Consider the following 13837-nt stretch of genomic DNA (forward strand, 5'->3'; position numbering starts at 1 on the left):
TCAATTGTCCAATTTCGATGAGCTTGTGCAAATTGTAGCCTCAGTTTCCTGTTCTTAGCTGAAAGGAGTGGCACCCGGTGTGGTCTTCTGCTGCTGTAGCCCATCTGCCTCAAAGTTCGACGTACTGTGCGTTCAGAGATGCTCTTCTGGCTACCTTGGTTGTAACGAGTGGCTATTTGAGTCACTGTTGCCTTTCTATCAGCTCAAACCAGTCTGGCCATTCTCCTCTGACCTCTGGCATCAACAACGCATTTCCGCCCACAGAACTGCCGCTCACTGGATGTTTTTTCTTTTTCGGACCATTCTCTGTAAACCCTAGAGATGGTTGTGCGTGAAAATCCCAGTAGATCAGCAGTTTCTGAAATACTCAGACCAGCCCTTCTGGCACCAACAACCATGCCACGTTCAAAGGCACTCAAATCACCTTTCTTCCCCATACTGATGCTCGGTTTGAACTGCAGGAGATTGTCTTGACCATGTCTACATGCCTAAATGCACTGAGTTGCCGCCATGTGATTGGCTGATTAGAAATTAAGTGTTAACGAGCAGTTGGACAGGTGTACCTAATAAAGTGGCCGGTGAGTGTATGTAGTTCTTAAATAAAATAAATGAATTCTATAGGTCATTGATCATAATGCAGTATGGCAGCACATAACTTATTTTCTGCTTGATGTCTACAGCTGGACCTGGTGTGTCAGATCTTGGACGTTGTTTGGAAAAAGCTGGCTCTTGATCATAGTGTCTTATCTTTGTGAGTTGAAGACCTGTATGTATGTTGTGTGATAATATTTCATATAAATGTAAGTAGCAAAGTTTTAAGGCTTTGTTTTTTTCTGTTGACATTTTCTTTTAGGGATGGGCGTGGAAGTTCTTCCGAGTATATTGCCTTCCATGTCATGTGCCGAATAACAGATGCCGCTAGCCGAATGTGTATGCCTTTACCTCCAGGTAAGTTGTGCTTCTACAGATCCACCTTTCTGTTAATATGGCTCGTCAACGCACACATTCTTTTTACATCTTTCACTGGGCCAGACCATATGCCCTGAGGGTTATTCTTTGCTTGTCCTGAATCCTTAAAGGGGTTGTCCGGGATAAATTAAAACTTTACCCCTAAGCTAAACCCCCTCCCCCTGCCTAACTTCTAGCTTACACCCTTTAAAAAAAAAAAAAAAAGTATATTTACCCAGGCACATATTCTGATTTCCTGGTGACATCCCATTTTGCTGTTTCCAGGGTTGGGGAGGGCACCAGTACTTCTCTCTACCCCCCCAATACCCCATCCCCCTCATACTCGCCAACACTCATTTCCTCACTGACTGTTGCCTCCTTCACAAGTGAGCTGGCGCCTGTGAAATAGAATGCCTACAGAAGCAGAGAGAAGCAGCGTTCTATTGCGCATGTGTGGCTTCTGCCGGAGTTGTATTGCGCAGGTGCCATTTCCGGATCCCAGGTGAAGAGGCTGAAGAAGGGACAGCGGCACCTGAGAGTCATATCTCCAGGACCACAAGACAGGCAAGTATGATGGTGTGGGGAGGGGGTTGGGGAACTAAGTTAGTTAGTAGTCCACTAGTTGTCTTCACCTAGTTGTAGGTGAAGACAGCAGGAAGCTACCTGTGTAAACAAATGCAGAGGACACCAGAGAAAGCCAGAAATCACTCAAAACACTGTGAAAGGGATTTGAGTGCACTTAGTGCTATCAATGGGTTAATAACAGACCTTCTTTAAAAATACCTTATATTGCCCTGAAACCCCCTTCTACACACTACCGCCACCAACGGACCACGCGACCCCTTGGACTCCAGGGGCATACTGCATACCTCAACTGGGGACTCCACATAAGCCCCACAGGCCACACACAACCCTCGGGAAGACTAACACCTTCCAACTGGAAACATACCAGCTAAGGTCTTCTCCCATAACCCACCTTTCTCTGTACCCTTGACCACGTCTACCTTACCGCAACTTACTGAGCTTGATAAAGGCTGACTAGGCCAAAACGTTGCTCGACACTCTGTATACCCACGTGTAGCACAATGCCCTTTGCAATTCAATAAAAACAACAAATTTTATCTATTGGGATCCCTTTATTTACTGAAAACCCTTTTAATGCATATGTGCCTATGTTCCACCTGAGTGTTGTAAAATAGTCATCTTTATTTTGTCTCCTAGGTTTCCAGACACTGCACCTGGTTCTAGCTGTGCGCTGCCTCCCTATAGGAAACTTACTACATTACATAGATGCTGGAGTATTGGCTTTATCAGAAACCTTTGTTGTTAAGCTACTGAAAGGTAAATCATAATATCATCTGATAATTTAGTTTCCATTTCACAAAATCCTTAGTACACCAATGCAAGGAATGCATATGTAGGATGATGGGGGAAAAAAAAAAATCAATGTCAACTTCTCAAACTTACCTGTCTCTCTGAAATTTGCGTGTTTGTTGCTTTACAGAACTGGCTGATAATGAAACAAATGAAAAACTGAAATATAGCATAATTTTGCGACTTCCAAAGGTAGACTTACTCGATTTTTGAGAGTTGAATTTACAGGCACTTTGCTTTAAGTACATTTCCAGTTTTCTAATATTATTCTACAAAATTAGCTTTGAAAAACAGACGTATACTCGTCATTTGTTGTATAAAGTGTTTTGCTAATTTTATATTGTCGTTTTTCATTATAGAGGGTACTGGACATTTTTAAGTATCTAGTTTTCCATGATATGATAGTCTGGGACATGCGTCTCCAGGATTTCCTGTGTTAACATATAAACCCACTTGGTATCGGGAAATCCTACATAAGTAGAGCTGACCCTCCTGTATACAGGACATGAGAACATTCCACATTTTCATTCATTTTTTTTCTTTCCATTCAGCACATTTGTGAAAAGGTTCACAACTTGTGGGATCATCACATCAGCAATAATGTTATTGCTATGAAGTATGTGAAAAAACTGCTTTTCAGGCTTACCCAAAGGGAGGTGAGTATGACCGTTTCCTTTACTAGACTGTCTGGATTATCCGGTAGCAAGGAATGTAATATAACTACACTGACCTGGCTGTATGAATGTCATAGAACTACACTGACCTGGCTGTACGCTTTATGGACATGTAAAATGGTCAATAAAAAATGCTAAATGGTCTTCAGTATCTCAAAAACTGTTAAGCTAAAAATAGCTACAAATGGAATGGGAACTATATAGAAAGAATTTATACTTCTCCTTTCTGATCAATCCATTCCTGGCTTTGGCTCAAAGAAGCAGCAAAAGCTACAACAAAAAGAATCTGTTTTCGTAACATGGGGCCTCAGATTTAGACAGCCCAGTAGATGAAGCATTTCCTTTAAACAGCTGGTTTTATAAATCTGCAAATGAGGCTGAAATGGGTCAGAACAGTCTCCAAGTGCTCTGTGTTTAGGTTTGATAATCTGAGATTCTGACATGCCCCTCTGCACCTGAGCCTCGTTTGCATCTTTTTTTTTTTTTTTTTTTTTTTTTTAATGCACAGCCCAACAGGCTCAGTCAACCGTCAACTGCTCCAGCTGCTAAGTTTCAAGGCTAATATATATATTATTTTCCCTTACAGGCTTCACAACAGTCACCAAGTGATCGGGCGCCACTATACATTAACTTTCTACCACTCAATTATTTAATAATGATGCTATCAAAAGTGGAAGATCGAGGTATCGTTGATATTTGCTGAAAGCGTATCATGTGTATCAATTAACATATATAAAGGGATCCTATCATTAAAACACAATTTTTGTTACTAACGTAGGCATAGCCTTAAGAAAGGCTATTATTCTCCTACCTTTAGATGTCTTCTCCACTCCACACAACACTGTTCGGGAGAAATCCCAGTTTTCTTCGGTATGCAAATGAGTTCTCTTGCAGCAAGGGGGGCGGTCCCCAATGCTCAAACAGCACTGAGGGCATCTCCAATTCTGTGAGAGAACTCTCCAGTGCCACCTCCATCTTCTTCAGGAATGGGTCTTCTTCTGGGGGTTGGCTTCAAACTTCTAGGCTAGGTAGTAGGCGGCCATTTTCTTGTGGCTTCTGGGCATGCACAGTCTGCTCTGCCCGAAGACTAGAAGTTTGACTCCCAGCGCCAGAAGAAGACACGTGAAGAGGCCGTTCCTGAAGAAGATGGAGGCGGCACTGGAGAGTTCTCTCGCAGCATTGGGGATGCCCCCAGTGCTGCGAGAGAACTCATTTGCATACCAAAGAAACCAGGGATTTCTACTGAACGGCGGCGCGGAGAAGACATCTAAAGGTAGAAGAATAGCCTTTCTTAAGGTTATTCCTACGTGTTAGTCACAAAAAATTGCGTTTTATAATAGGATCCCTTTAAATGGGTTGCTGTTCATATGGTCTGTTAGGGGATTTGGTGACATGGTCTTTGCCTGCTTTGAACTCATCCTATTCACTATTTACCTGAATGGAGAGCCAAACTTTGGTGCATCTAGTGAGTTCATGCATTACATGGATGGCCATTAATTAATTTGAATGGCTACCATATAATGGTTAACCTCTCCACTGCTGGGGAAGCCTATGTCTAGAGCCAACTTCCCAAGTAGTAGCAGCTGAATTGGACTCTACCAATTTGTCAGCATCTAGAACCTTTATTGCCCGGATTCAGATAGTTTCTTCCCAATGCTGCTGATCTAGTTGTTAACATTACAACCACATTGAAAAACCAGGAAGAAGAGGTTCTGTTGCTGTTAGATCAGTAATCCACAGGTTTTCTGCTCTAATATGCACTGATTTGTAGGCCACAGTACTTGAAGGGATTGAGAGGCATGTACAGTACTTGACTCTCTGCTCCCCGGATCCTTCCGCTCCACCTTGCCCGACTCACATAATGTTACAGTAGTGAGCATGGTCAGTTAACACAGAGGTAAACGTACTATATTTAAACACTATGGGGGACATAGTCTTGTATGGGGACCATTGTGTGGGGGGAAATATTCTCAATGGGGACGGCTTCCACTGTAAGTATGCAGAATGAATGACAGCAAGCAGAGGTCTAGAAAACAGAAATTTTTATACAATATATTTTCTGTATCAGATTATATTGTAGTCCTCCACCTCTTCACACTGAGGGAACAGTGCATTTTGAGACAAAGTACTGTCCACCCCCTGCATGGTAAATTCTAAGCCTGTTATCACTTTGGATTGTAACAGTGGTTGACTTCAATGTCCTATGAGTATAAAATACATTATTTTTTTTTATTTTTTTTAGCATTAAATCCTTTTGAAGAAGATAACATAGATGCTGCATTTCTGGAAGAGATTGCCTTAAAACAAACTGCAGAACTGATAAATCTTCAGCCACGTTGCCCTCTATAAGCCAATGACGTTTGTATGTTTCTATGGAAGGACTAAAAAGGACTGTCACAGTTCTGTGGAGTAAATAAAGGGAACCGCACGTCCTGTCACAATTCTGTTGCAATGGGGTTTTGCAATAATGAAAGTTACAGTTCATGTAATGTAGGTACTTTTGTTTCTTGATGTGGTCAGGCCTCTGTTTGCGTCAAACATATATCTTGTTCTCAAGGTGATCTATAATATACTAGCAAGGTTGATTTTAGTTACTACATGAGTAGCCTATAAAAATGTTATATGTATATTTTTTTTTCTCTCTTCATAGAAATTGTAGATTGGAATACTAATGGCCAAATTTTGTTTTTAAAATACTAGACACCATTTTTACCATTTAAATAAGTTGTCTGTTAGGAATAGTCTGATCATTTCTAACAAACAAGCATGAGCTGCACATCTGTATAAAGTGTACTCGCAGTTATTAGAAAGCAGCTGCAAAAAGCTATATTCTTCTGTTCTACATACTAGTAAAAATCTCAGCTGCCTCTTGCTGCCACTAGGGGGCAGATCTGAGCTCATTTTTGTAAGGTTTACAGAAGCTATATACATCTCTATGGCTCTGATCTAGTGGTGAGCATAGATGTGGGAAAGCGCACTTGAACCTCAGCACAAACTGTGCATGATAAAACGAGGACTGTATTGTAATATATACTGTGGTTATATAGGCACTTTATGTGGTGTATTTACAACCAATATTCTGCTCATAGATGAAGAATATCTGTGACTTTGCACAAATTGACAGTATAACCTGTTGCTTGGCACTTGCTTGCATCAGCCTTTTTACACAGACCAATCTAAAGTACATAGTGAAGGAACTATTGATGGATGTTCCAACCTCTATACAGTTTCACTGTTTTTGGCCAAGTTTTGTTTTTTTGTTTTTTTTTGTTCTTATATAAAACTTTTATTTATTTATTTTTAACTTGACAATACAGCATTTGCAGGGCAACTGGGCCTTAATCACACACTGATCTGATTTTCTCACAATCACTGATCCAAAAGCGTTAGTAGAGACCACACAGATAAGATATAATGCAACGATTTGTATTGGCCATTGTAATACGGCCTTAATGCAGGTTAGACCCCACCCACCCACCCCTCACTTTCCCTTCTACAATGATACATAAAAGTAAAATAAAATTACAGCTATTCTTGGCTTGATATTTGCCATATTCCTTGGCCTAGAGTAAAGATATTGTAATGTTTTCTGGAATTACATCCTGATCCCAGTTGAAGGCCATCAATACAAGTATTTATTAAATGAAACCTTGTGTTGCACAGTATACATGGAGACCATAAGTATGCAGCTTGGATTGGCTCCTAAAGCATTCAGAAAATGGGTTAGACATGGAATGATTTATTGTAAATTGGTAATTTTAGAAAGTTTGAAATAGACACCAGAAAGTGTCACCGTATTAACCACTACAAGGTACAGTGTATATAATCTCAGGTGACTTTCCATATTCTTGTGCTAGTATATGATGGCCGTCTTGTGATGGTCATAGTTAGATTTCAATTGGCCTTATGAGTGGCTTTCTAATATGTCTCATGTTTGAACAAGGCTCACTGGGCTTGAATGGTGCTAGAGCCCCATAAGGCCGGGGCAGAGGAAGGACGCTCTCATCTTCTGGTATGTAAGCATTGGGCCGTTGCTCAGCCGTTGTATAAAAGCCATTTGGCAATATGTGTTGCTCCTCTTCTTCTTCCGCCTGCAGTGGAGATAAAGAACAATATGCTATGGTTTTATTCTGATAAAATTGGCAGTAGTAGCATATCGTAAAGTACTTGGATCATACAAAATGGTTAAATGACTAAATATGATGTAATGATCAAAATGTAAACTATGAAATTTTGTAACTTATTAGAGTTTGTCAAATATGATTTTCAAAGTAAGAGATTAATAAAAATTACCCTAAAGTGCAGCGTTTTCTATCTTTAGACATTGCATTTAGAAGTAATTTTTCTGTCACTGGCCTGGTATTATTCATTGATATAGATATAGAATACATAGCAGCTGCTTCGACTGTATGCTCCAGAAAGGGGCAACATGGGAATTTAGTAGTCACACTTTTACTACATGACCTATAATATTCATGGTCTGTATATCCCACAACACTCTATTTAATAATTTTTCATCATACTTTGGTTTTTCAAGGGTGTTTTTTTTTCTCCCCCCAATCTTTGGTACCAGTGAATATGGCATATTAGTCATTGGGAAACTTTTTAAGATATTTGTGTCTTACCCTAGCTTTCTCTTCTTTCTCATGTCGGCGCCTACGCTCCTCGCGCAGTAGACGTTTCCACTCTTGTTCCATTTCTTCACTAGGTGGCAGCCCTTGCTCCATTCTGGTATGGCATCTCTGCATAAACTTCTCCTTAGCTCTCATTTCATGCTGCAGCTTTATGCAATTGGCTTGTTGCATTGACAGCTCCGCAATGCAGGACATCATTTTACGAGTGGTATCTTTCATTTTCTTTTGAATTTCATTCATCTACCAAAATATTAAGAGTGCAGAACATTAGAGGAATGGCAGTACTTCTAAATAAGTCTGCTGGTTTGGGCATTTTCTTTTCCAACATGCTGCTTTATATTGTTTTGTTTGATTTCTAATTTTCATATTAATTTGATTGTTGGTGTTGCATTTATACTAAATAAGGCCTATAATGTTAGGCTTTTATTTCTACAGGTTTCAAACATACACAATAAAAAGTTTTACTGAAATGGTCCAAAAATAGATGTTGAATTAGAAGGGGTTCTGATTGGGCTTCTCCCAAATATTTTTTTTCTTTTTACAGAAATAAAAAAACCATAAAACTGTTCCTACTGTAATCTCCCCCTTACCTGCAGGACCATTCCTGAATGGAATGGTGAATAACCAATGTGGCATCTGTAAAGGAAGGCACCAGAACCTAACATATCATCTCAGCACCACAGATAGATTTGGGTCACCCAAATCAAACTGTTGTTCCCCTTTAACAAAAAAAATAAATAGTGCCTGCGTTGCCAAGATATTGAAGTGTTTGTGAATACACAAATTAACTCTTTGATGTCACAAGGGTATTACTGCTGCTTCCCACTGCTGCCCTCTGCGCTTTCATATTCCTCTGATTGTCAGGGCTTGGCATTGAATATCTAATCTTTTCTGACCTGAAGTTCTGGAATCGCCACTACTCATATTCTCTGTGCATGTACAGTACTATTGTGCTGCTTGCCTGGTTCAAGTCCCATGTACTGCACATGTCTTATTTTTATCTGCAACTGCAGATGATTAAAATCTACGGTTGTATGCACAGGGTCTATGAGAAAGTGAGTGCAAATATGGACTTGCGCATGCCAGTGGTGCTCATTTTAGTGAAGGCTGAAGTTGGGTAGGTGACAATGTATTCTTCCTACAGCTTACAGGGAGCACCTTCAGATGTCATACAAGGAAAACACATCATTAGGTATTTGACCACTACTATAAGCATATGGTTTACGTTACATAAATGGTTGTGTGTTTGTTTTTAGATTTCCAGTTACAGCAATCTCTGTAGAATGCCAAAGAGGTTGGAGTGCAGTATAATAGAACCATCTAATTCTGGTAGTCAGATCAGACTTTAACAACATGATATTCCCATGAGTATCTACCTTCAGCTTCAACACTTATGTCTTAAAATAATAATTCACCAAACAACTTTACTTCACCTCCAAGTAAAAATTCACTAATAGCCTCACACACCTTAACTGTCTAGTTTGTAAAAGATAATGTGTAACATTGTGTCTTGTCATTTTTGTGTCTTTTTATTTTACAATAAAATAAACATTATTTCTAATTTTGTCTCTGTCTCCTCCTTTTTAATGTTTGGCTAGTATTGGTATATTTGGTTGTTTGGCTGCAAACTTCAATTTATATATTTAGGTAGTGCACATCTATGTATTTTGTCACATTTTCATACAAACCTTTTTGGCAAGAACTAGGGTGTCCTCCTTGCCATTGTCTGCTTTAATACGTATTCTCTCTGAAAGTCTGGAGACCTGTTCATAGAGAAAGTCCTTCTCCAGCAAGTGCTCCTCTTTCTCAGCCAGGCGCAACTCCAACTGAATTAAAGACATTTGGATTAACAGACACCATCAAATACCTTCTACAGTGGACGTCCTCATTTACAACCACTCATATACACAACTACTAAAACTACATTAGTGGTGGCCTTTTCACCACCTCCAACAAGTACAGATCTTTACATCATTTAATAGGTGCTGCTCCACTGATTCTGGCATGGTTGGATTTTTTTTTCTCTAGTCCCCACCATTCCTGAGCAATTAATGCTGTTAGTAGAGCCTAAATAGCATGTCAGGCACCAAGACTGTCAGGAGGGCAGTGTCTGACAGGAGCAACCAAGGGGTGTTATTCTGAGCTCGGACACTGGCTGCCTGTGATTTACAGCTCTGAATCACACCCAATGCCTGACACCAACTTTCTGACTTTAGAGTTTAAAGAGGACCTTTTGCCACTTTCCCCAATTCAAGTGCTTCACATCTGTTAATGGGCACATTTTTTACTCTCTTCAGAACAGTGGGAATTTTTTTCTCTAGTCCTCACTGTTCCTGAGAAAGAAGCAGTTAGTTTTGATGCTGATGTGCTATTTAAGCACTGTAATGTCAGAAGGGCAGTGTTGGACAGTGAGATGTGATTCAGAACTCCAATCAGAGGCAGCCAGTGTCAGAGCTCAGAATCACATCCTTTGTCTTCTCCTGCCTGACACCACCTCCTGACAGTACAGAACCTACATATATCAGGCACCAAAATTAACAGCATTGATTGCTCAGGAATGGTGGGGGTTAGAGAGAGAGTTCTAACTGTCAGAGTTAGTGGAGCAGCAGCTATTAAATGGTGTACAGACAAGGACTTGTTGGAAGGGGTGAAAGGTCCTATTTAGTTAAATAGCACATGGTGGGGACTAGTATTCTTATTGCAATTGAAGATTTACTTTTGATGGGCCTTTTAGTCTACAGGTAACACTACCTATAATGCAGTATAAGCATTAGGAGCTTCTCACAGCACACATTCTGCCAGGTTAGTAATATCTGGAAGTATACTTTTATCCATATATGAATATATAATGATTTATCATAAATAAGGTTGTAAATGTTATTTGACTGTTTGGCAGTAGCTTGGCCTTTACACATGAGATCTTGGCTTTCTAATTACAATAGTCTCCACCTCACCTCCTCCATTTTCTTCATAAGATCTTGTAGGGTTGGATCTTTTCCATCTAATATTCTTAGTCGGCCTTCTTTATCGGGACTTTGTACCAATTGCTCAAATTCAGTGATTCTGTCATTACACTGGGAAAGCTGTTTGACAAAAATTATAACCAAGCACTCAAATACTGTACATTGTTATTAAACAATAGCTACCTTCAAGAAATACAGTAATACAGATACCTAAATGTATAAGACATTAATCTAAGTATGTTGCCTTCTAATGGACTGTGTGTCGGTCACTAACATTTTGCTTTAGGCTATAAAAGTAATGGGTAACTTGCAGCTGGACGCAACATGGGATTCACCTAAATTAATGTGGAGTTATCCAATTAGTTGAACATCCAGTATAGAAAATAAGTCTATGAATGTTTAATGATAAGAGAAGTCTGAAGAAAAGGATTTCTTATGGAATGTGCTATCTTACAGTTTCTAAAGGCATATTTGTACTGGATCATACATTAGTATATAAGAAAAAAAACTTGGATCTTGATTTTGGCAAAAATTTAAATACAGTTTTGGGGATTGATTTATCCTTCGATGTTGGATTCTCACTAATGCGATATTAACCCCTTCCCACCGGTGATATTTTTACTTTATTTTTGGTTTTGACTCCCCACCTTCCAAACCCCATAACATATTTTTATTTTTCTGTTCACAGAGTTATATTACGGCTTGGTGTTTGTGAGACAAATTGTTCTTCATATTGGTACCATTTATTATTCTGTAACGTACTGGGAAGCTGGAAAAAAAAAAATCTGAATCAGGTGGAACTGGAGAAAAAGTGCATTTGTGTAGCCACACAGCCTCCTCCCTCCCCCCGAACTGAATTGGTGATTGCCGCGCGATTGTAAACCACTTTCCTGTCCGTATGTTTTGTGCGGAGATCTGGCTGCAAGCACACGGACCCCATTATAATCTATGAGAATCTGTGTGCTCATACTTCACAGCACTTGCAATTGCGTTTGGTATTCTGTTCAGGGGGTCCCCATGCGGATTTCCCCGGACGGAATACCAACGCAGATGTGAACGAAGACCAATTTTGATGGCATATCCTAAGGGTACCCCATCAATATCATAGCTCTGGAAAATCTTGTTAAACAAGCAGGGGATTGTAACTTTCCAGTTAAAACTTAGTCCTGTCTGTGTACAATGTACCCTAAACCTATGTGTGGATTTCAAGATAGGAAATCTGCTCTGTAGTCCATGAGAAAGTCAAGTCCTCTCCCCTATGCTTCCTGGTTATTAGGCCAGCAGTATACTCCCAAGATCCACAGTGTGTCTCTAGATTTACATAGAGATAACATAAGAATTGCTTTAGCCCTTATTCCTTTTTAAAGGGCTGATTCCATTAGCTAAAAATTACAAATGAACCGAATAGAGCTGGCCAGGAACAGAGAGCCCTGCCAGTGCTGTAGAGGTTATCTAAAACTTAGGCAATGAGCTGTAAACACTGAGGACACATTCAGCAAAATCTGGCTATCAAAGCAAGATGAAATCTATACATAATTGGGACTGAGTCCATGTACCCTTAAAGAAGACCTTTCACCATCTGTGGAACATGCGTTTTAATACACCGCTAGAAAGCCGACTGTGCACTGAATTCAGCGCACTATCAGCTTTCCCGTTCTATGCCCCCGGCGAAGATCTATCAGTGCCGGTACCGTAGTTCTTCACTGTCAGAAGGGCGTTTCTGACTAAGTTAGGAATGCCCTTCCTCACAGCAGCGTCTATAGCGCTGTACTGTGAGAGTGGTAAGGAACACCTCCCTCTCCTCACAGTACTCGTCCATAGATGAGGACTGGGGGGGGGGGGGGGAGAGGAACGTACGTTCCTCACTGCTCAGTGTCAGCGCTGGGCAGTAAGCAACGACTGTTCTCACAGTACAGCGCTACAGACGCTACTGTGAGGAAGGGCGTCCCTGACTGACTGTCAGAAACGCCCTTCTGAAAGTGAAGAGCTAAGTACCGGCACTGATAGCTCTTCACCAGGGGTACAGAATGGGAAAGCCGAAAACTGTCTGCTTTGTAGCAGTGTATAACACCACATGTGCCAGGAGGTGAAAGGTCCTCTTTAAACCCCCTTGTCTCCCCATAAATGTTAATTTACATGTCAATAACTTAAATGATTTACAAATTCAGTTTCTACTCCATATCAACTTGAAGATTATAAAAGAGTGATGACTAGTTGACGTCTAATGGGTCTGACCTGGATTTGAAGAATTACAAAATCTGACTCCAAGGCCTTCTTGTTTGGCAACTCTCTCTTGATTTGTTCAATCTGTCTTTTCTCTTCTGTGGCCTTCATCTTCAGGAAGCGAATCTTCTCATCAAGTGCCATCATCTCCACATCACCATTTCTCAGCAGCATTTCCTGAGTATTAATCTTCTCATAAAAAATACAAACTTCTTCTTCCCGCTCTATTAACTGGACTCCCCTGTTGATACCGGTAGAAAATAAAATTTCTTGAACTACCGACAAATCAAAGGCACAAAACCTTCAGTTCATTTTAAGCATTGAAGGGCCCTGCAATATACATTTATGAATGGGAGTGCAGCAGACTGGACTTCAAGATAGTCTGTTCTTGATCTCAATAGGTCATGTGGGTAATACAATGACTGGGTTATGGAAAGGTGATAGATTATACCAATGATTAAGACCTGGAGACAGATTATCTTTAAGAGTCCAATTACAAACACAATCTGATGGTCACTGCCTATATAAGAAATTGGGTGTTTTGTTTATCCAAATCCATTCAGCCATTCCAAAGATATAAGCCCTTTTAGTGTTTGGTATTAGCCAATAGGGTATACTAGCCAAGTGGGTGATAACATCCTGACCTTTCATTTCTGTTCTTGACAGCTGATTCATACTTCTTGCGAAGTCCCACCATTTCTTCCTCTGCCTGATTAATCATATTGGTGAGTCTCCCAATCTGCATTTTCTGCTGTTCCCTCTTTTCTTTAATCTCTTGAAGATGAAGATTAAGTCTACTGACATCCTTCTGCAGACTATCTCGTATCATATGGTTGTTGGATTCCTTTAAGATGGCCTTTTGGAGCTGCCTGTTAGAGAAGCATTAACAAAATAATTGCTTAAAAAAAAGCAGGGTTGTGAGGACAGCATACAGTGTGTATAAAATTTCATACCACTCATTGACAAAAAAAACCCAAACAATTTTAAGATTGCTCCAAAATTCACCATTTAGTTATGTCTC

General features: G+C 40.1%; 2 protein-coding genes across 2 annotated transcripts in view; one reads left to right on the top strand and one right to left on the bottom strand.

The window, feature by feature from the left end:
* Window positions 1-5551, top strand: part of GSAP (gamma-secretase activating protein) — a 51191-nt gene extending 45640 nt beyond the window's left edge. Inside the window, exons 25-31 of the mRNA XM_075274139.1 lie at window positions 681-751; window positions 854-948; window positions 2170-2289; window positions 2453-2514; window positions 2874-2978; window positions 3583-3679; window positions 5239-5551. Of these exons, the coding sequence (XP_075130240.1) occupies window positions 681-751; window positions 854-948; window positions 2170-2289; window positions 2453-2514; window positions 2874-2978; window positions 3583-3679; window positions 5239-5345 (657 nt within the window). The 3' untranslated portion in view covers window positions 5346-5551. The remainder of the gene's footprint in view (window positions 1-680; window positions 752-853; window positions 949-2169; window positions 2290-2452; window positions 2515-2873; window positions 2979-3582; window positions 3680-5238) is intronic.
* A 1283-nt stretch (window positions 5552-6834) lies between these two features.
* The window catches only part of CCDC146 (coiled-coil domain containing 146), a 60466-nt gene continuing 53463 nt past the window's right edge, over window positions 6835-13837 (bottom strand). The window contains exons 14-19 of the mRNA XM_075274056.1: window positions 13461-13685; window positions 12829-13057; window positions 10585-10713; window positions 9319-9456; window positions 7622-7870; window positions 6835-7087 (exon numbers count right to left, since the gene is read on the bottom strand). Coding sequence (XP_075130157.1) covers window positions 6884-7087; window positions 7622-7870; window positions 9319-9456; window positions 10585-10713; window positions 12829-13057; window positions 13461-13685 — 1174 coding nt within the window. The 3' untranslated portion in view covers window positions 6835-6883. The remainder of the gene's footprint in view (window positions 7088-7621; window positions 7871-9318; window positions 9457-10584; window positions 10714-12828; window positions 13058-13460; window positions 13686-13837) is intronic.

This window comes from Leptodactylus fuscus, chromosome 5 (assembly GCF_031893055.1).
Source record: "Leptodactylus fuscus isolate aLepFus1 chromosome 5, aLepFus1.hap2, whole genome shotgun sequence".
Classification (NCBI taxonomy): Eukaryota; Metazoa; Chordata; class Amphibia; order Anura; family Leptodactylidae; genus Leptodactylus; species Leptodactylus fuscus.